At 45.2% G+C, this 23862-nt stretch overlaps 1 protein-coding gene across 1 annotated transcript in view; it reads right to left on the bottom strand.

The window, feature by feature from the left end:
• LOC119953565 (sodium-coupled monocarboxylate transporter 1-like) overlaps window positions 1-23862 on the bottom strand; it is a 221685-nt gene that overhangs the window by 5452 nt on the left and 192371 nt on the right. Inside the window, exons 14-16 of the mRNA XM_038777958.1 lie at window positions 23635-23721; window positions 12564-12766; window positions 7194-7297 (exon numbers count right to left, since the gene is read on the bottom strand). Of these exons, the coding sequence (XP_038633886.1) occupies window positions 7194-7297; window positions 12564-12766; window positions 23635-23721 (394 nt within the window). The remainder of the gene's footprint in view (window positions 1-7193; window positions 7298-12563; window positions 12767-23634; window positions 23722-23862) is intronic.

Here is a 23862-nt window from a genome sequence, read left to right as displayed (position 1 = left end):
CGGCCTCAACTGGATGTTGGAGCGCTTCGCTTTCTGGTGCCTGGGTGGAGGTTAGATCTATGGCAACAGGTGCCGCCCCTTCTTGGCTCGCTGGAGCAACGCTCAATGGCTCCTCATCACTGGAAATTACTCTCCGGATCTGATGACCCTGCTGTCGGGTCATCCTGGTCTTGTTCGAGAATATATGTGTGATCCTTGAGCTGCATTGTCATCAGCTTGAGATAGTCATCAGCTCCTCCGCTGATTCACTCTCGGAGTTGTCATTCTCTTCAACATCAGAGCCCAAATCATAAATATCTTCCCACTCATCCTCAGTATCCTCGAGGATCAGGGAGTCAACTACCGGAACCATTTCAGAGGCCTGAAACGATTCGCCAAGTTCCTCTGGAGCAAACTTTTCCAAGATTGGTGTGATGCCTTCTGTTTCTAGCTTGTTCAGTAACTGGACTGCCGAGGTATCAGCCACTGCGACCTCAGTTTTTATTTTGGAGTGTGCCATCTCAGAGCTCCCGCCCTTCCCAGTGTCCAGGGTGGTCTGGGTGTCCCTCATGACCACCTCGTCACTCCCGCCAAACCACCGGAGTAGAACTTAGGCCTTACGGTAGCATGGTGGTTAGCATCAATGCTTCACAGCTCCAGGTTCCCAGGTTCGATTCCAGGCTGGGTCACTGTCTGAGTGGAGTCTGCACGTCCTCCCCGTGTGTGCGTGGGTTTCCTCCGGGTGCTCCGGTTTCCTCCCACAGTCCAAAGATGTGCGGGTTAGGTGGATTGGCCATGTTAAATTGCCCATAGTGTAAGGTTAATGGGGGGATTGTTGGGTTCCGGGTATACGGGTTACGTGGGTTTAAGTAGGGTGATCATTGCTCGGCACAACATCGAGGGCCGAAGGGCCTGTTCTGTGCTGTACTGTTCTATTCTATAACTTCTTGGGCTTTTTCATCAGGCCCATCATTGCTCCTGTGAAAGAGATTTACGAGCATTTCATATTGGTTGGCTCACCTTCCACGCAATTACTTTCCGCATCATCTTCAAAATCATCATATATATCTCTGTAGTACTCAACGTCGGATTCAGCAATAATTTCTCCCATAAAATACAAACATTACACATGGAATTATGTGTTCACGCAGGAGGCAGCCAATTTCAAAGTCTGCTTCGGGTTTCGCTTCCGTGATCTTATTTAACATTCCAGGCTGTGGTACTTCAGGAGGACTAAAGAAATTAAAGAATGGTTCATTTGGTACAGTTTTCTTAACCATTCTGCGAGTGCTTTGACCTTTGTGCTTCAGCCAGTTTTAATTGTTTTCAATGTGACATTTGTGCTCTCCCTCCAGTCGATTTTACAGCCTGTAATTGATTTCTAGTTCATCAAAGAATGAAGATTCAAGCTTGTCAGGCCATGAGTCCATCTGGTATACTTTCGTAATCACCTCATTTGTGAAATACTCATATGGGCTTGAACTTAAACTCCAGAGTGACGCTCCTCGGCATCTCATGCTCTGAACAATTAACATTCACATCTTGTAGATGCTTCAATATGGGTTTGTCATGCTCCTGTATCCTGCCACTGAGCCCAGACACCTTCTCGAAGACTGTTAACCCGAAATAAGAACATAAGAACATAAGAACTAGGAGCAGGAGTAGGCCATCTGGCCCCTCGAGCCTGCTCCGCCATTCAATTAGATCATGGCTGATCTTTTGTGGACTCAGCTCCACTTTCCGGCCCGAACACCATAACCCTTAATCCCTTTATTCTTCAAAAAACTATCTATCTTTACCTTAAAAACATGTAATGAAGGAGCCTCAACTGCTTCACTGGGCAAGGAATTCCATAGATTCACAACCCTTTGGGTGAAGAAGTTCCTCCTAAACTCAGTCCTAAATCTACTTCCCCTTATTTTGAGGCTATGCCCCCTAGTTCGGCTGTCACCCGCTAGTGGAAACAACCTGCCCGCATCTATCCTATCTATTCCCTTCATAATATTAAATGTTTCTATAAGATCCCCCCTCATCCTTCTAAATTCCAACGAGTACAGTCCCAGTCTACTCAACCTCTCTCCTCATAATCCAACCCCTTCAGCTCTGGGATTAACCTAGTGAATCTCCTCTGCACACCCTCCAGCGCCAGTACGTCCTTTCTCAAGTAAGGAGACCAAAACTGAACACAATACTCCAGGTGTGGCCGCACTAACACCGTATACAATTGCAACATAACCTCCCTAGTCTTAAACTCCATCCCTCTAGCAATGAAGGACAAAATTCCATTTGCCTTCTTAATCACCTGTTGCACTTGTAAACCAACCTTCTGTGACTCATGCACTAGCACACCCAAGTCTCTCTGAACAGCGGCATGCTTTAATATTTTATCGTTAAAATAATAATCCCGTTTGCTGTTATTCCTACCAAAATGGATAACCTCACATTTGTCAACATTGTATTCCATCTGCCAGACCCGAGCCCATTCACTTAACCTATCCAAATCCCTCTGCAGACTTCCAGTATCCTCTGCACTTTTCGCTTTACCACTCATATTAGTGTCATCTGCAAACTTGGACACATTGCCCTTGGTCCCCAACTCCAAATCATCAATGTAAATTGTGAACAATTGTGGGCCCAACACGGATCCCTGAGGGACACCACTAGCTACTGATTGCCAACCAGAGAAACACCCATTTATCCCAACTCTTTGCTTTCTATTAATTAACCAATCCTCTATCCATGCTGCTACTTTACCCTTAATGCCATGCATCTTTATCTTATGCAGCAACCTTTTGCGTGGCACCTTGTCAAAGGCTTTCTGGAAATCCAGATATACCACATCCATTGGCTCCCCGTTATCTACTGCACTGGTAATGTCAATGTCAATGGAAATGTGGAATGTTCTCGAGCTGTTCCATCTGTTTGTGTGATTTGTCGTCCTCCGCCTGGACTTCCTCTGAATCCTCATCAAAAGTGCACATTATGATATCGTGTAGGGATCTGTAATAGTCACTAAGTTCAGGAATTCACATACAACCACTCCTTTGATGGACTCAATTTACATGTCCATAATATAAAACAGTGACATGTACCTCATGTCGTTCACAGAGAGCTCATGTTCACATTCACCGAGAAGTCTCCATCTTTTGCAGCACTGATGCTTCATATCCAAGGTCCCAGGTTCGATTTGCGGCTTGGGTCACTACCTGTGGAGTCTGCATGTTCTCCCTGTGTCTGCATGCATTTCTTCCGGGTGCTCCGGTTTCCTCCCACAAGTCCCGAAAGACGTGCTTGTAGGTGAATTGGACAATCTGAATTGGCCCTCTGTACCCGAACAGGCGTCAAAGATGGCGACTAGGGGCTTTTCACAGTAACTTCATTGCAGTGTCGATGTAAGCCTACTTGTGACAATAAAGATTATTATCATTATACCCACAGTCCCGGACGATCAGCGACTTTCAGCTGTGTGTCCAGCTTGTGAAAGGCAGACTGACTGAGGTTAGCCCTCGTCTTAATGTCAAAGTCGCATTGTAATAATGAGTTATTTCGGAACACCATTGATTTCCATCTGGTTTTGATGGTTTCTGGCGATTTCTTACTAGCTTCATTCTTTTTGAAATTGTGCCTTCATCTTTTTTGGTCAGACTCTTCTGGTCCTTGGTTGCAATGAGATCGATGAAGAACTATTCATCCAGAGGTCTCTCATCAACCACATTTACTGATATTATATGGTCCATTGAATACATCCATATATCCAATGGTTTGTTTCGAATCACTAGCTTTCGGGGCACTGCTCCTTCCTCAGGTGAATGGAAGGAGCAGTGCTCCGAAAGCTAGTGATTCGAAACAAACCTGTTGGACTTTAACCTGGTGTTGGAAGACTTCTTACTGTGCTCACCCCAGTCCAACGCCGGAATCTCCACATCATTTCTGACCATATCACACCAAAATTGGGAAGATTCTGTTCGCGGCCTTAGCCAGGATAGTGGAGGAAGAGGTGGATCCGGACACTTTGGTGGCGATATTTGGGGTTTCAGAGAAGTCGGAGCTCATGGAGAGGAGGAAGGCTGATGTCATGGCCTTCGCCTCTGAATGCACGGAGGTGAATTTTACTGGAGTGGCGGTCAGCATCGCCACCGGGGGTAGAGGCTTGGTTGGGTGACCTGTACGACTTCCTGATAAAGTATGAGTTAAGGGGCTCTGTAGAAGCCAGCTATTTTCTATAGGTAAAAGATAGCTATTTAGCATTAAGCCCCTAGTCTATTAAATACCATTTTAAAACTCACTCATAACCTCAGGTCATTTCAAAACACAGTCAGCATTTCAAAACATAGCTTTAGCAGAACACAGAAACCGATAGATTAAAACAGTATTCTTATTCAGCTAACAAATACATTTGCAAGATAAAGTGACCAAGGACAGTGCAGACTCCATGGCAACGGCACAGCAACATAATTTCACTATTGTCCTCAGCAAGAATCCAGTTCAAGCAGTTTGCGATAAGGAAGCCAAATCACATTCCATAGCTCATACAAGAATACATTTTAGGTTAATGTTGCCTATGAACGAGTGACAACTAACCCTCAAATCAAACTCATTTGATGTTAATCCAAACCAATTAGAATTACATTGGGGTGTAGATAGATGGCTAAAGTTTAATATGATTTGGTATAACTGTGATGGATTTTCGACCATCTCTCTCTCTTTCTCTCTCTCTCTCTTTCCGGAATCAATCTATACTTTGACTTAACTATTCGCTGTCTCACTGTTTTTCATATTTCACTTTCTGCTGGGGGCTTTGTTGTTTGTGACTGTATTTGAGGAGCTGTTCATTACGAGAAGGGAGGTGGGGTGGTGAAAAAGGGAAAGAAACTGTACAGACTGTGTAGTTGATTGCTGGGAAGTATGTTTCCCGGGGCGTTTATTTGCTGTAATCTGTTTTGATACATGTTTGTAATGAAATAGATAAAAAAATATATTATTGAATCTCCTACTAGCAACATCCTGGGAGTTACCATTGATGAGAAATTTAACTGGACGAGCCAGCAGCACGGTTCGATTCCCGTAACAGCCTCCCTGAACAGGCGCCGGAATGTGGCGACTAGGGGCTTTTCACAGTAACTTTATTGAAGCCTACTCGTGACAATAAGCGATTTTTATTTCATTTCATATAAATACTGTGGCTACAACAGCAGGTCAAAGGCTAAGAATATTGTGGCGAGTAAATCACCTCCTGACTCCCCAGAGCCTGTCCACCATCTACAAGGCACAAGTCAGGAGTGTGATGGAATATTCCATAAAATACACTTGCCTGGATGAATGAAATGTATTGCCATTCCTTCACTGTTGCTGGATCAATACCCTGAAATACCCCTCCCTGATAGCACTGTGGGTGTACCTACACCTCAGGGACTGTAGCGAGTCAAACCAACAGCTCACCAGCAACTTCTCAAAGGCAACTTGGGATGGTCAATAAATGCTGGCCTAACAAGTGACACCCACATCCTATAACTGAATTTTAAAAATATGAAGTTCAAAGCGGAGATTCTGAGGTGATTCAATTTCATGAAGAATATGGACATATAATATAAATAAGGGGTAAAATTCTCCAGGGGGTGCAGGATTAGAGGGACCTGGGTGTATATGTGCATGGATCTGTGAAGGCGCAGGACAGGTGGAGAGAGCAGTGAAGAAGAGTTAGATATAGTTCTTGGGGCTAATGGGATCAAAGGATATGGGGGGAAAGCGGGTACAGGTTACGGAGTTGGATAATGAGCCAAGATTGTAATGAGTGGTGGAGCAGGCTCGAAGGGCCGAATGGCCTACTTCTGTTTCTATTTTGTTTGTTTCTATGTTAATAAAGGATATAGTATCCTGGGACTTATTAGTAGGACCATAGAGTACATGGAACGTATGATGAACTTATGCAAGACACTAGTTAGTCTTAGCTGGAGTTCTGTGTTCAGTTCTGGATGTCACAATATAGGAAGAATGTTAACACATTGGAGAGAGTGCAGAAGAGGTTGACAAGAATGGTTCCAGGTATGAGAAACTTCAGCTATGAGGATAGATTGGAGAGGTTGGGACTGTTCACCTTAAAGAGAAGAAGGCCAAGAGGAGATTTGATAGAGATGTTCAATATCATGAGGGGGCTGGACAGAGTAGACAGGGACAAACTGTTCCTGCTCATAAAAGGATCAAGAAGGTTGTCGTATGAGGAACTGTTGAGGACTCTGGGTCTGTACTCTTTGGAGTTTAGAAGGACGAGGGGGGGATCTTCTTGAAACTTACAGGATACTGCGAGGCCTGGATAGAGTGCACGTGGAGAGGATGTTTCCACTTGTAGGAAAAACTAGAAGCAAAGGACAAAATCTCAGACTAAAGGGACAATCGTATAAAACAGAGATGAGGAGGAATTTCTTCAGCCAGAGGGTGGTGAATCTATGGAACTCTTTGCCACAGGAGGCTGTGGAGGCCAAATCACTGAGTGTCTTTCAGACAGAGATAGATAGGTTCTTGATTAATAAGGGGATCAGGGGTTATGAGGAGAAGGCAGGAGAATGAGGATGAGAAAAATATCAGCCATATTGAATAGCGGAGCAGACTCGGTGGGCCGATTAGCCTAATTCTGCTTCTATGTCTTCTGGTTTTATGGTTTAAGAACAAAAGGGCACAGATTTAAACTGATTTACAAAAGAAACAAATGTGAGGTGAAACACTGCAAGTGGATTGGTTCTGGAATGCACTACGTAGAAGTTTGGTGGAGGCAGGTTCAATCGAGACATTCAACAGGTGATTATTATTCGATGATTATTATAATAGAAACAATGAGCGGGATTCTCCAGCCAGGTTCACCTACCGACCGGAGAATCCTGCCCGAGGTCAATGGCCTTCTCCTTTGTCCCGTGGCGATCTTGTAGCGGGAGGGGCGAAAGAATGCAGCCCAATATGTAAGGAGAAGGCGGGAGAATGAGGATGAGAAAAATTGCAGCCATGATTGAATGGCAGAGCAGACTCGATGGGCCGAGTGGCCTAATTCTGCTCCTATGTCTGATGGTCTTAAGTTATAATGCTCATTTGGAGAGCCGGTACAGCCACAATGGACTGAATGGCCTCCTGCACCGTAACATTTATGTGATTGAAGTCAATGAATACAAATGTTGCCTAAACCTGGTTGCTGACTTGCCACAATTTACATTTTTAATTTAACTTACCAGTGAGCATGCTGATTATCAATCCTACGAGAACTGTACTCAGGCAACCGATTGGGCCATAGTAATAAAATGATATGGCATATAAATTCTCTGCAATGTCGGGCCTGAAATAGAAAAAGAAAACAAAACATTAATTTTGAAGAATTTCATATTCAGTTCTGGGTGAGAAATGTGACTCCAAAACCAGTGTCATAAAGTTAAATAAAGACAATGATAAGGGTATGAAGACAGAGCTCGCTAAAGGAAAACAGTTTAAAAGATTAGGTGGGAGAAAAGCAGCGGTACACATTTGAGGTAATATTTTCTAACTCTCAACAAAGATGTATTCCATTAATAACGAAAGACTCTCTGGGAAGAATACACCATCTGTGGTTAATTAAGAAAGTGAAGAATGATATCAAATTGAAAGAAAAGGGTCTGGATTCTCTGGCCACCGCCTCCGAAATCACGTTCAACGATCGGCCGGAGAATCCAAGTTTATGACAGAATCGGGGGCTGTGCAGTTTTTGCGATGCGATGCCCCCCCTAAAACAGCGTACTCTAGGGGTACGCCACGCCACGTAGCGACGGCTTCAGGACGTTGCCTGAAGCCTGCCCCCCGATGCTCCGCCCCCGACCGGCCGAGTTCCCGACGGCATGGATCTCTCCTGGTCTCACCCGTCAGGAACTCGGCGGGGGGGGCTGCAGACTCAGTCGAGCGCCGCCACAGTCAAGGGAGGGCCGACCGTGGGCAGGGGGGATATTATTCGGGGCTGGGGGCATTGTGGGGGGGGGTAGTCCGGGGCGCATGAGCCGGCCATGGGGTGGGGGCACTATTTAACGGGCTGGGTCAGCGTGCGGCCTCCGCCATGGAGCACGGCATGGCCGCTTCAGGCCGCCGCCGTGCGCATGCACGATCATGGACCCGGCAACTCTCTGGACCATATCAGCAGCTTGTGCCGGGTGCTGTACGCTGCCGGCATGCTGGCCCCCAGCAAAATGAGGAATCGGTGGCTGGTTTGCGCCATTTTTTCTGGCGTAAAACGCCACTATTCTCACGCCGGCATGGGGACATAGCCCCAGATTCAGAGAATCCAGTCGAAAGTATATTGGGCAGGATTCTGTTTGGTAGATTCCCGGGACTGAATTGTGTGAGGTTCGTGTTCCCATTGAGGGCGCTATTCAGAAAATGAGTCAGGACATGCAAATGTACCAGCTCTCTGCTGCCACAAATTCAGAACAATTCCAGGCCCAGCGGGCATATTAACCGCTGGGGCAAAAGGCCAGCCAGTGTAGAGCCGGCCAGAAAGGAGGGAGAACCCAGGAAGGTGTAACCGGGCCTCGTGTAGATAATGTTGTTGTTAAATAAATATCCTTATTACAATTCGCTGTGGACTCCCCATTGAACTGGTGACGAGGGTAAAATTGGAATAATAATAATCTTTATTATTGTCACAAGTAGGCTTAGATTAACACTGCAATGAAGTTACTGTGAAAAGCCCCTAGTCACCACATTCCAGCGCCTGTTCGAGTATACGGAAGGAGAATTCAGAATGTCCAATTCACCTAACAACACGGGTGGGATTCTCCGACCCGCCGCGCCAGATTTCTGTTTCAGCACGCCGGCGGTATGCCCCGTTACACTGGCTGCTCAATGTGGCTTCCCAATGTGGGGCAGCCTCACGGCGTCGAGAACACCCCGGGATGCCGGCAAAATGAAGCATCCCACTGGCGGACAATCCAGCCCCATGTCTTTCAGGACTTGTGGGAGAAAACCGGAGCACCCGGAGGAAACCCACGCAGACACGAGGAAAACGTGCAGAATCCACACAGACAGTAACTCAAGCCAGGAATCGAACCTGGGACCCTGGTGCTGTGAAGCAACAGTGCTACCCACTGTGCTACCGTGGTCCTGCTGATGTGCAAGTTGATCGGCTGAGCCGCCTCCCTGAAAAAATGTTTTTTTGAACTCGCATACGGAGTTTGTTGATTTGCATGCTGCTTTTCGGGTCTTCATGAAACCCCCAAGCTCCTTGCTTGTAAATAGCGTGCCATTGTCGGTGCCTAAAGCTTCTGGAATATAGTGTGTGCTAAACGTGAATCTCAGTTTCTCGATTGTTGCCTTTGACGTTGTGGACGACATCCTGTGGACCTCTAGCCAATTTGAATGCGCATCGATTATGATCAGGAACATGGAACCTTGGAAAGGGCTGGCAAAATCGGCCTGAAGCCATACCCATGGCCATTCCAGCCACTCCAAGGGATGAAGAGGTGCAGAGGGTGGGAGCTTCTGCAGCTCTTGGCACACATTACATTGTTGGGCCAATCACTCCATCTCTGCATCCAGGCCTGACCACCAGACATAGCTGCGGATGAGCATTTTCATTTCGGACACTCCTGGGTGTCTGTTCTGAAGGTCCCTCTGTATGGGGTCCTGACCTTTGTGCGGGATCACGACGCGAGTTCCCCAGAGGAGGATGCCGTCTTCCACACTGAACTCTGCTATTTTGGTGGTAAAAGCCTTTGGATTGGATTTTTGTTTATTGTTATGTGTACCAAGGTACAGTGAAAAGTATTTTCCTGTGAACAGCTCAACAGAACATTAAGTACATGAAAAGAAAATAAAAGAAAATTAATAATAGGGCAACACAAGGTACACAATGTAACTGCATAACACCAGGAGCGGAATTCTCCGACCCCCCCGCAGGGTTGGGGAATCGCCTGGGGCCGGCGTAAACCCCGCCCCCGCCGTGGCTGGAATTATCCGCCACCCGGGAATCGGCGGGAGCGGGAATCACACCCCGCCGATCGGCGTGCCCCCCCGCGGCGATTCTCTGGCCCACAATGGGCCGCTGACAGGCCTCTCCGCCGGCGGGATTTGGAGCACCTCTGGTGCTGGCGGGATTGGCGGCGCGAGCGGGCCCCCGGAGTACTGAGGGGCGCGGGGCGATCGGACCCTGGGGATGCCCCCACGGTAGCCTGGCCCACGACTGGGGCCCACCGATTGGCGGGTGGGCCAGCGCCGTGAGGGCACTCTTTTTCGTCTGCCACCGCCACGGACTCCACCATGGCGGATGCTGCGGAAGAGACACCCCTACCGCGCATGCGCCGGTGGTGATGTCAGCGGCTGCTGATGCACCGGCGCATGTGCGGACCGGTGAAGGCTTTCGGCCAGCCCCGACGTTTTTGGCAGCAGTTTCGGCGCCGGCCGGCAGAGCGGAAACAGCTCCGGCGCGGGCCTAGCCCCTAAAGGTGCGAGACCCCCCGTCCCGCCAGGTAGGTAACAGCAGGAAAGAAGCCGTTTTTGAGTGTCTTCGTGCGTGTTCTCAGACTTTTGTGTCCCCTGCCCGATGGAAAAAGTAGGAATAGTGAGTAAGTCGGGTGGGAGGGGTCTTTGATTATGCTGCCCGCTTTCCCCCGGCAGCGGGAGGTGTAGATGGAGTCAATGGATGGGTGGCAGGTTCGTGTGATGGACTGGACAGTGTTCACGACTCGGAAGTTTGTTGCGGTCTTAGGCCGAACAGTTGCCATACCAGGCTGTGATGCAGCCCGATAGGATGCTTTCTATGGTCTTTGACTCACTGGGTAATTTTCAACACTGACCCCCCTATGGAATTATATGTCGAACTTTTGACAATAGGGGACCCATTTGTGTCCATCCACCTATCTGGGCCGCTGTCACTGGTAACGTATCCATGAAGTGCTGTGCGGCAATAACTTTATTAGCTCTAGGAGGCGTTGGTGGTCTCATTGGCAGCGCGAGTCGACTCAATACATCCGTGTCTGTGATCTGTGTGCCCAGCTGATGCTCCAACTTGTATGCCGCCAGTAGGAGGGCCCACCTCTGGATTCACACTGATGCTGTGGGCGGAATGGCGTTATCGTCTCTGAAGAGTCCCAACAGCATTTTGTTGTTCGTTAAAACAGTGAAACGACGGCCATGCACATACTGATGGAACATCGTGACAGCAAAGACCTTGGCTAAACCCTCTTTCCAGATTTGCAGATAATTAAATTTGGTCATGGCCAGCGTTCTGGAGGCGAATTCAATCGGCCACTTCCTACCATCGTCCATCTGATGTGATAAAACGGTACCACTGCTGTATGGCAAGGCGTCACATGTGACCATAGAAGAGATTTTCATAGAATTTACAGTGCAGAAGGAGGCCATTTGGCCCATCGAGTCTGCACCAGCTCTTGGAAAGTGCACCCTACTTAAGCCGACACTCACCCTTTCCCCGTAATCCCATAACCCTACCTAACCTAAGAGCAGTTTCTGCCTGGCCAATCCACCTAACCTGCACATCTTTGGGCTGTGGGACGAAACCCGAGCACCCGGAGGAAACCTACGCAGACACGGGGAGAACGTGCAGACTCCGCACAGACAGTGACCCAAGCTGAGAATCGAACCGAGGACCCTGGAGCTGTGAAGCAACTGTGCTAACCACTGTGCTACCACGCCAGGAAAGGTTTGGTGGGATTGTAGTGCGTCATTGCCGGATGAACTCAGCTGCATTTTCATGTTAGTGAATACTTCTTCCTGTGGCGCTCTCCACCCCAACTCCTGATTTTTTTTAGGCACGACGTGTAGAGGGGCTAAAATGGTTGCAAGGCCAAGGATGAATTTTCCACAGAAGTTCACTAGTCCTAGAGATGAACATATGGGGGACTGGGCAACTCCACCTCTTCCACATAGGCTGACCCTGCAAACTCTGGCAGATGGTAATGTTGGGGACATCAAGGATCACATTTCTTGGGTTAATGCAGGGATAACAGCCAATGGAATTTTGGAGCCATCATTATTGAACTAACCTCAAGTTTGTAAAGCTTGCTCCATAAAGCAGTGCTTTCTTTTCATATTGTAGTAACCAGAATTCTGCCATATATTTTCACACTCCACAGCAAGTCCAATAATCATCACATTTAACGTGAGATATAATTGTTATGAACAAAAACTTATATTATAAATTGAATGTAATACCTCAAAGAAAAACATAGGATTTGTTCCTTGAAGTCACTGTGCTTCTTAAACCAGGCCAACATATGGCGAAGTTCTAACCCTAGCTGACCTATAATAGGTTAAAATGTTATTTTGACCCTGAAATCAAACAAAGTAATCATGTAAAAACACAATTCTTGAATATTTAGGTTCTGATGAAAGGTCACAGGGAAATGCTAATTCTTTCTCTCTCCACTGATGCTGCCGGATATGCTGGGTGTTTCCATCGTTTTCTTTTTTTATACCCAATATAAATGCTTGATTCAGGCTGATTTTCAAACAGTCTTTAGCTAGATTGGTCCTGAGACTCGAAGATTATTGTACGTGAGGAGGAGTTACAATCAGTAAAGTAAAATCAATGCTTCAACTCACTTCAATATTGATTTGCTCACCTTTCTTCCTGTTTGGTTGGTATTAGGGTGGTTAGCATTGATGTTACATTCACAGGGGTAGAGGTGGTGGCATTAGCTTCCAGGCAGCCTGCTGTTGATGTCTCGAGCAACTCTGAAAATTCTCGAGGTCGTGGATAAATCAGACCACCGATTCCTATCCACATGGAAAAGGCTACTCCTACAAACCACCCCACACACGCACCCTGTGAGAGAGGAAATAGAGAAAAAAACATACTTTAAAGAATAGTGCATGAATTACAAACACATCTAAGTCTACGTTTCAAATAGTCTGTATTGAATTCACTAATCAGCCAGAGTAAGAGTTACTGTAACTGTACCGTACAAAACATTTGAATCATATCCCAGACTTCCTGGAAAGTTCAATCTAATAAAGTTGCCTGCCAGAGAACTCTGTATTTAAATCCTGATGTGAAGGGTGACATGAAATCTTTAGCCAAGCTTGCAGCTAAACAGAACTTTTTCAGGACACATATCATGCCCCACTCCAGAAAAGGCAGACGTCTATTCCCAGGATGACAGCTCGAACTGGTCACCGTTTGCTGTGAGATAGCTGCTCAGTAAAATTTGGTGGTAGGCAATCTACATTTCAGGAGTCAATGAGAAAATTATTCGCAATATTCCTTTTACTTGGACTTTCTGTTCTGTGTCAACCCTGATACACTGGGTAACATTTCTGCCTCTGAGATACAGGTTCTGGATTCAAATCCTGCTTCAGGATTTCAACTGAGAAATCAGGACTGACACTCCAGTGCATTATTGAGGGAGAGTATTTTGGATGAGCGGTGAAACCAAGTCTGCCCTCTCAGATGGATGTAAAAATCTCGTGCACTGAGTTATTCCCAGCATCTGGGCAAACATTTACGTTTCAATCAGATTATCTGATCACGATCACGTTCCTGTTTGTGAGAACATGGTGTGCAAATATGAGCTCCCACATTTCGGAAGTGAATTCACTTCAAAATCACTTCATTGGTTTTAAGGTGCTTTGAGACAGTTGGTGGCTATGAAAATGTGCAATAGAAACACAAGTCTTTTTTCCGACACTTCCAAGGCATTGTGCTGTGTTTTTGCTGCGTTTGTGCTAATGCAAGCTAAGTCCACGATGGGAGCACATGCACCCATGATTCAATGGGCAGCTTATGTGTAGATGCACTGCACGATACACTGTCCATAAAATTCAATGAGGCTGGAAAACAGGCACTGGGATTAACCAGTGTCCATTACATCCGTGTTGCTGGTTTATTTGAGCGATTTCTGCATAAAGCCAAGGCTAACCTTGGTGTTGAGTGGCTGCACCCCGAGTAGTGGGTGCAAAATGTAGAGAGGCCAGTAACACTTAGAACCAGCATGTGGTACTTAAAGACAGCCTATCTCTCAAAGGGAACATGTTCTGAATGGAACAGGTGCTGAAAATGATGATGGAAGAGAATGAGAGGGAAGACAACACTAAACACAAAATTGAATAGGTGAGGCTTCAAAATATTTCAACATTACACTTGGGGTTTTACTGAGGAGTGGAGGGGGAGGGGATAGTCTTTGCAAAGGGCTGGGAGGTCATCTAACAAAACCTGCAGAAAGCAGTGCAGCAGATAACTGCGGCAGCCAAGGCCTGGTCTAGCCCTGAGGACTTAGATGCAGTGTCATAACAACTTCAGAGACCTCGCACAAGTGGTCAAGGTAAGTAAATGCATCATCAACTGAAATGCCTACCATCGCTTCAGTAGTCTCACACACTGTTCAATGCATCACATCCCCTTCACCACCTAGTGACAATTTCTATCGATCATGACCCATACCAAACATCCTTATTCCTTACTTCACCCTCACACACTTTGCACTCCTGCAAGCCTTACACCTACATCTCACAGTGGCTGTGTGTCAAATACAAATTGTCCAACCACCCAGTGCACAATACTCACTGATGCACCGTTCTCTCTTGTATTAATCCCAGTTTTAACCCTGGCTAAAAAGACCGAGGGCGGGATTCTCTGCCCAGCCAGCTAGCCATTGGGGTTTCCCATTGCGGGCAGCTCCACGCCGTCAGGAAACCCCAGGGCTGCCGGCACAATGGACAATCCCGACACGGGAGAATCCAGGCCCTTAACTTTTACCTTTTTTCCCCGAAAACATGGAGGAACAGAGTCACAGGACTGCTAATTAGTTTAACAACAAGAAAAAAAACATTTATTTAAAAATGAAAAATTTGATTACGATACACTTGTCCTTTAATCCCCCTTAGTTTCACAAATATGCACAGATTCTAAGGTTAACATGGGTTATAAATCATTTGCAAAGGCTGTGGTATAATCAGACCAAGTCAGCATGGATTTATGAAAGGGAAATCATGCTTGACAAATCTACTGGAATTCTTTGAAGATGTAACTGGTAGAGTTGACCAGGGGGAAAAACGATGAATATGGTTTATTTAGACTTTCAGAAGTCTTTTGACAAGGTCTCAAATAGCACATTACTATGTAAAGTTAAAGCATGGGATTGCGGGTAGTGTCTTGAGATGGATAGAAATCTGGTTGGCAGACAGGAAGCAAAAAGATTGAATAAATGGGTCTTTTTCCAATTGGCAGGCAGTGACTCGGACCCCAACTGTTCACATTATATATTAATGATTCGGACGAGGGAACTAAATGTATGCAGGAGGATGCAGAGATGCTTCAGCAGGATTTGGACAGGCTGAGTGGGTGGGCATATGCATGGCAGATGCAGTATAATGCGGATAAATGTTAGGTTATCCGCTTCAGTAGCAAAATAGGAAGGCAGGTTATTATTTGAATGGGTGTACATTGAGAGAGGTGGATACTCAGCGAGACCTTGGTGTCCTTGTGCATAAGTCACTGAAAGTAAGTGCACAGGTACAGCAGGCAGTAAAGAAGATAAATAGTGGGCAGCACGGTGGCCTAGTGGTTAGCACAACCGCCTCACGGCGCCGAGGTCCCAGGTTCGATCCCGGCTCTGGGTCACTGTCCGTGTGGAGTTTGCACATTCTCCCCGTGTCTGCGTGGGTTTAGCCCCCACAACCCAAAAATGTGCAGAGTAGGTGGATTGGACACACTAAATTGCCCCTTAATTGTAAAAAATAATTGGGTAATCTAAATTTATATTAAAAAAAAGAAGGTAAATAGTCTGTTGGCCTTTATGACTAGAGGATTTGAGTGTAGGAATACATATGTTTTACTGCAATTGTATAGGACATTGGTGAGGCCACACTTGGAATGCTGTGTGAAATTTTGGTGTCCTTATCTGAGGAAGGATGTTCTTGCTCTCGAGGGAGTGCAGCGAAGGCTTACCAGGCTGATTCCTGGGATGGTGGGACTGTCAGATGAGGAGAGACTAAATCGTTTAGGATTATATTCATTGAAGATTAGAAGAATGAGAAGGGATCTCATAGAAATGTATAAAATTTGAACACGATTAGACAGAGTTGATTCAGAAAGAATGTTCCCAATGGTGGGGGAGTCCAGAACCAGGAGTCATAGTTTTAGGATAAGTGGTAAACCTTTTAAGACTGAGGTGAGGAGAAACTTCTTCATTCAGAGAGTGGTGAATCTGCGGAACTTACTACCACAGAATGTGGTTGAGGCCAAAATGTTGTGTAATTTCAAGAAGGAATTAGATAAAGCTCTTGGGGCTAAAGGGATCAAGGGATATGGGGGAAGGCGGGGTCAGGGTATTGAACTTGATGATCAGCCATGATCATGATGAATGGTGGAGCAGGGTAAATTGGCCAAATGGCCTCCTCCTGCTTCTATTTTCTAAGAATGTTTCTAGGGTTATAATGTCTCAGTAACACACAGTCCCTTTTAAACACATAGGCTGGCTGTGGTCAGACACACTCTTCACTCTGAACTGGAGTCAATTTCTGTGGATTTCTCCTCAAAGTATCCCAGGTGATTCTCAAACCATGAACCATCGTGTCTCACTGAACTATGACTTCCACAAGAATGATTTCAAATTCCGGTTTCCAAAGGACACACTTTTAAATCTTCTTTCAGACAGGTTTTCCCTCACCTACTTCCATCAAGGTTTCACTTTCAGGTTTTGCATAACCTCCTTGAGGATTCCTTTGTCTTGACTGCGACACAACTTTTCAAATTGCTCCAATTATCGATTCCCAGATTGTATTAAAATGTCACCAAACTTCTGATTTACCTCTGGTTTGCTTTCCTACTTTAAACCTGGTTACTGTAGCTGTCTCTTCAATTCAGAACACTTGATCTGCTTTCACTTTGAATTCTACTGAACAGTACCTTGTACAACTTCCTGGTTTCTGTTCCCTTAACTTCAGTCTTCCAAAGACAATTCTTCTGTCCCAGTTCCCTGGTTGTCTGGACTTCATCTCATTCTTTGTGAAGTCTACCCTTTTTCTCTGCAGTCCCGTTGTAATAATAATATTTATTATTGTCACAAGTGGGCTTACATTAACACTGCAATGAAGTTACTGTGAAAATCCCCTAGTTGCCACACTCTGGCGCCTGTTCAGGTACTGTTACGGGCCAGGGTTTAGAAAACCCTAAAGTGTATCCTGGAGTTCACCTGACCCACAACTTTTAATATATTGTGGTTATGGGGAGCACACGGGCTTACTCTGCAGGTGTGATGCAAACATAAATCTACAGTACATTTAAATTAAAACAATGTTTATATATGAAACCAGTTCACACTTTATAAACCCACAGTAAACATCTTAACAACTATCAACACCAATAAATCCCCAAAGAATACAGTATGCGATAGATAACCCTTAATAAATTTCCAAACAACATTTGGAAGACAAAAGACCCTTTTAACACAAAGATCAGGTTTAAATTCACTATTGAGAGCACTTTGAAATCACCCAATTGATTTGGAGACAGTCTTTAGTTTGCAGAGAGATCCATGCACATCTGCTGGCTTTCACTGCAGCTCCTCTCTCTGAAAACCAAACTAAAAACTCACTTGATAGCAGCCTGCTCAGAAATGAAAGTAAAGCAAACAGACAGCCCAGCTCCACCCACTCTCTGACATCACTGGATTTCTTAAATTGCTCCAAATAAACACTCATTTCTTAAAGGTACACCCAGTACAGCTAATCAATAAACCCCCATTTCTTAAAAGCTACTCTCACATGACAGGTACACTGAGGGAGAATTCAGAATGTCGAATTCACCTAATAAGCACGTCTTTTTCAGGACTTGTTGGAGGAAACCAGAGCACCCAGCGGGAATCCATGCAGACACGGGGAGAACATGCGGGCCCGCACAATCAGTGACCCAAGCCGGGAATCGAACCTCAGACCATGCCATTGTGAAGCAACAGTGTTAACCACTGTGCTACCATGCTGCCCAAATCCTGTCCACCTTGTTTTCTGGCAGTGCTGAGGGATGTTCATTCCCCGGCGTCCTACCTCCAACTGTGCTGTTTTCCATAATGTGTTTTAACAGTTAGTATAAAAGATTGACAAAATTCAATTTAATAATCCCTGGATCAGTACTTATATTGAAGCTGCTCGCATGTGGTAAAGTGTCTCACACAGAGGCTTCTTGTCCGAACTGGTGTTCAGTTCTCAGAGAGGGATTAGAGATTCTGGGGAAACACTCTTTTCCTTCAGTAACAGAGGACTCAATGATTGAATTGGGAGGTGCTTGTAACATGTAACTCTGTAAATAAACATTAAATTGTGTAAAGATTGGCTCCAGTTCTCACATTCTGGAATAGAGCACTTTTCCAGGAAGACAGAATTTGACCTCCTGCATCGCTGAGTCCAGCATTGTCCTGCCGCTGCTTGTCAGCCAGCCAGCCCGGACTGCTGCCATACCTGGAGTTCTTGAGTTGGTCCTGCAAGACCATCCACAATCTTTCCCCATTGAACATCAGCAGTGTTTCACCAACAATGCTCCACCCCAATGTGTAGAACCATAAAGACAAGCAAATGCAAACAGGAGTCAGGAAAGAAAGGAAAGCACAAGGGGGTTTACTGAACCTTTGAACAGAAAATTGGTTCATTTGATTTACGATGTTAGTTTGAAGTGTTTTGCGGTGGCTTTTACTTCAGTATTGTTACCAAGAGAACACTGTGCTGATTATTGACCGAAGGAAGGGAAGATTTGGGATTCTTGGTGTAACAGAGAAAATTGACCACAGAGAGGGAGACCATTTGACTAATCAGGTCTATACCAGCCAAAAGAGCTAATCAATGAATCCTGTTTCCGGCTGTTGGCCTGTAGTCCTGTAGGTTACAGCATGCCAAGTACATATGTCAAAGGCTTAGGAATCCTGTGGCGACTGTCTCACCTCCCCACTCCCCAAAGCCTGTCCACCATTTACAAACCACAAGTCAGGAATATAAAGGAATACTCTCCACTTCCCTGGATGAATGCAGCTCCAGCAACATTCAAAAAGCTTGACACCATCCAGGACAAAAGCAGCCCACTTTCACCGCTCCTTCACTGTTGCTGGTCAAAATATTGGAACCTCCACCCTAACAGCACCATGAGTGAACCCACACCTCAGGGACTGCAGCTGTTCAAGGCAGCTCACCACTACCTTGTGAAGGGCAACTAGGGATGGTCAATAAATGCTGGTCTAGCCAGTGATGCCCACATACTGTAAATGAACTTTAAAAACGGAAATATTTGATAAATGCATTGAGGAGTTCTGCCTCAATCATTGTTACAGGCTGTGAATTCCAGACCCTTGCGACCATCTGAGTGAAAATACTTCTCACTTTCCCGCTATGCTTTTGTTAATGACTTGAAATGGGGATTTGGGGTTGCATTCAGTAGCACCACAATTGAATGAGCCAATTATGGACAGCGTAGCCAGATTGGGAATGTTCCCTTCATCCTCCTCTTTCCCCGCCTTTTTCTTCTTTCTTCTTCTTGGCCTCCACAACTGCTCACTATTTCCATAGAGACAAGGGCAGATGGCAAAATTGTGAAGTATGCAGCAGACCACAATGAATTGTGACAGATGCTTTGTCAACTTCTATAGGACTCTTCCAGAGCATTCCAAGCATTGTGAGAGCAGCTCAATGAACTGCACAATCACATTTCATGTGGGAGAATGGCTTGGGTCATTTTCATCTGTTGCACCCTAGTGGTCAGTGGTGTTAAGTAATGGGTTAAGAGACATTCCAATTAGTTGTCTCATTTATGTTAAGTATCCAATAATTGACACATATGTAAAGAGGCTTCAGGTAGCCTTTGTGTCAGGTGATGTGATGATCGTGTTTTGTACAGAGTCTGTTAAAGTGAAATAAAGGTGATTGTGAAAAGGAGCAGAACCTTTAATTCTTTATACAACAGCAGCTAAACATCTAACAAATGGTAGCAGAGGATGGCGGCTGTGCAAATGTGAAGGGTTGAAAGATACAAGTTTTCCAGATCAAATCGTGGAAAAATAGATATGGAAAAGAATGGGCCCACTGGCAAAATTCCTTATGGACAATGGAGGAGAATTTGCTAATGATGAGTTTAGGGATATGTGTGAAAACGTGAATATCACAGTTATGAATACGGCTGCAGAAGGCCCATTTAGCAATGGTGTGTGTGAAAGAAACCATGCGGTAATAGATGACATGCTCTGAAAAATTTTGGCAGATATACCAAACTGCAAGCTAAATTCAGCTTTCGCATAGGCAGTACGTGCAAAGAATTCATTGCAGATGGTTGTGGGCTATAGTCCCTATCAATTAGTGTTTGGTAGAAATCCTAAAATTCCATCCATTTTGGATGACCAGCCTCCAGGTTGGGAATGGACTACAATTAGCTCTGCCTTTGCTGAGCATTTAAATGCATTACATCGCAGTAGAAAAGCTTTTTTGGGAGCAGAAGTCTCTGAAAGAATTAGCTTTAAGGTATAATGTACGGCCATCAAATACTGTTTTTCAGCAAGGAGACATAGTATACTATAAGAGAGACAATTTTAATGAATGGAAAGGCCCAGTGATGATCATAGGCATAGATGGAAAAACAATTATTTTGCAACATGCTGATCAAACTGTTCGGGTACATTCATCAAGGATAATGGGTACAGATTACAAATTTTCAAATTTAGACAGAGCAGACAGACATGACGAGGAACCAGGGGCATCTGGTACACACGTGTTACAGAACTATGAGGACCAGTTAACTGATACAGACAGGGTTTCTGTCGAAGAACACAACACTTTTGATGAATTAGAACATGCCATTTTTCTAGAAGGATAACTACCAAAAGTTGGTACAAAAGTGACATACTTGCCTGAAGGGTCTAATCAATGGAAGGATGCAACTGTTATTAGTAGAGCAGGGAAGGCCAATGGAAAGTATAAACATTGGTTGAATGTACAGCATTCAGAGGAGGGAGTGAAGACAATGGATTAGGAACACGAAGTTCAAAAATGGAGTTAAGAAACGCAGTGGCAATTCAGATAGTACATCGGATAGTGAACAGGTCCGCAGGAAAAGGTCGAGAACTATTGAAAGGACATCCCACAGCAGAAGGGAAAGATCAAGCAGCAGCAGTACAGAACGAGATACCAGGTGGGAGAGGGGACGTAGTTTATCTATGTCTAGGAACATGAGTAAGACTACGAATACTAATAGGAGTAGAAGCCCAAATGCACGTGAGATTTTGGTGGCTTCAAATAAATTAGATGAAAAAGTTATTAAAGATGCCAAACAGCATAGTTGGAGTGAATTTGGGGTATACACGGAAGTACCGGATAGGGGACAAAGAGTTCTATCCCACAGATGGATTTACATGGAAAAGGTTCTTCCAGATGGAACTTATAAGGCAAAGACCAGGCTTATGGCAAGGGGATTTGAAGAAAACTTAGAAGATCAGGATTTAAGGGTAGATTCACCTACAGCAGGAAATGTTATTTTAAAGATCTTCTTGGCTCTATTAGCCACAAAGGCATGGGAATGCAAAGCTATAGATATAAAAGCTGCCTTTTTGCAGGGGCATCAGCTCCAGAGAGACATTTTTTCTCCTTCCTCCTAAAGAGGCAGCTAACACAGAAGTTGACTCTGGAAGTTAACTCTGGAAGTTGAGCAAACGTGTATGGATTAAGTGGTGCGTCTAGAGTCTGGTATTTTTCGGTAAGGTCAGTTTTGTTAAAGTTAGTAAGAAGTCTTACAATACTAGGTTAAAGTCCAACAGGTTTGATTCAAACACAAGCTTTCGGAGCGCAGCTCCTTCCTCAGGTGAATGGCGAGGTTTGTTCCAGAAACATTTATATAGACAAAGTCAGAGATGCTGGACAATGCTTGGAATGCAGGCATTTGCAGGTAATCAAATCATTACAGATCCAGGGAGAGGGATAATCACAGGTTAAAGAGGTGTGAATTGTCTCACGCCAGAACAGTTGGTAGGATTTTGCAAGTCCAGGCCAGATGGTGGGGGGTGGATGTAATGCGACATGAATCCAAGATCCCTGTTGAGGCCGCACTCATGCGTGCGGAACTTAGCTATAAGTTTTTGCTCAGCAATTCTGCGTTGTCGCGCGTCCTGAAGACCGCCTTGGAGAACGCTTACCCGGAGATCAGAGGCTGAATGCCCTTGACTGCTGAAGTGTTCCCCGACTGGAAGGGAACATTCCTGCCTGGGGCGGAGAAACTACGACATCTTCTTCGCAGCCTTCAACACATCATCAATGAAGATGAACATCTTGCCAAGGTCATCCCCACACCCCCACTACTGGCCTTCAAACAACCGCGCAACCTCAAACAAACGACTGTTTGCAGCAAATTACCCAGCCTTCAGAACAGCGACCACGACACCACACAACCCTGCCAGGGCAATCTCTGCAAGACGTGCCAGATCATCAACTTGGATACCACCATTACACGTGGTAACACCACCCACCAGGTACGCGGCATATATTCGTGCGACTCAACCAATGTAGTCTACCTCTTACGCTGCAGGAAAGGATGTCCCGAAGCGTGGTACATTGGCGAGACCATGCAGACGCTGCGACAACGAATGAACGGGCATCGTGCGACAATCACCAGGCAGGAATGTTCCCTTCCAGTCGGGGAACACTTCAGCAGTCAAGGGCATTCAGCCTCTGATCTCCGGGTAAGCGTTCTCCAAGGCGGTCTTCAGGACACGCGACAACGCAGAATTGCTGAGAAAAAACTTATAGCTAAGTTCCGCACGCATGAGTGCGGCCTCAACAGGGATCTTGGATTCATGTCGCATTTCATCCACCCCCCACCATCTGGCCTGGACTTGAAAAATCCTACCAACTGTTCTGGCTTGAGACAATTCACACCTCTTTAACCTGTGATTATCCCTCTCCCTGGATCTGTAATGATTTGATTACCTGCAAATGCTCGCATTCCAAGCATTGTCCAGCATCTCTGACTTTGTCTATATAAATGTTTCTGGAACATACCTCGCCATTCACCTGAGGAAGGAGCTGCGCTCCGAAAGCTCGTGTTTGAATCAAACCTGTTGGACTTTAACCTAGTGTTGTAAGACTTCTTACTGTGCTCACCCCAGTCCAACGCCGGCATCTCCACATCATTGTTAAAGTTAGGCTGTTGCCAGTTGAAAGCAGATCCGGTAATGGTTTACTGGCACTATAAAGGAAATCTTTCTGGCATCTTTATGATGCATGTCATTATTGGTTCTTGGCAGTGGAAATTTGTGTCAATTGATTGACAGAACAAAGATGCACAGGGAGCCGCTCAGCCCACCCCTCCTGTACCAGCTCTTTGAAAGAGCTAGACAATTGCTCCATTCCCTCATTGTTTTCCCATAGTCTTACAAAGGTGCCCCTGTGACAATTTACCCATTTCCCTGTTGAAAATGATACAGGAAGTCCCGGAGGTATCTCAGGTAGAGTGGTTTTGAACTGCTCTTCCTTTAAAAAAATATTGAATTCACCCATTCAAACTTCACCACCACGCAAATAACTCCAATCCTAAGGTTTGGAACAAAGTCACCAGACAGGTCAGGATTCTATTCCACCATACTTAGTGCCAGTGTATGAAGCTCCACAAAGTTTGATACCAAGGCATTTAAAATTAGTCTCGAAGATAGTTTGACTATCAATCTATGGTCTTACCTTGCCATTGCTTTTTGGAAATAAAGCTGCCAAAGTAAATACACCGAGCATGGGTCCTAGAATTAGTCCGTCAAACATTAGTGATGTCTGGGCAGAATGAAAAATAAATAGCACTTTACTTTCAGAACAATGCATTTTAAATTGACAAGTACTCATTTTGAAAGTTAAAATGCACTTTTATATCTCTATAAATGTAATAATTCCAAAAAATTGAAATCTGTCTATAAA

This window comes from Scyliorhinus canicula, chromosome 18 (assembly GCF_902713615.1).
Source record: "Scyliorhinus canicula chromosome 18, sScyCan1.1, whole genome shotgun sequence".
Lineage (NCBI taxonomy): Eukaryota > Metazoa > Chordata > Chondrichthyes > Carcharhiniformes > Scyliorhinidae > Scyliorhinus > Scyliorhinus canicula.
This window is presented reverse-complemented; position numbering and strand designations above follow the sequence as displayed.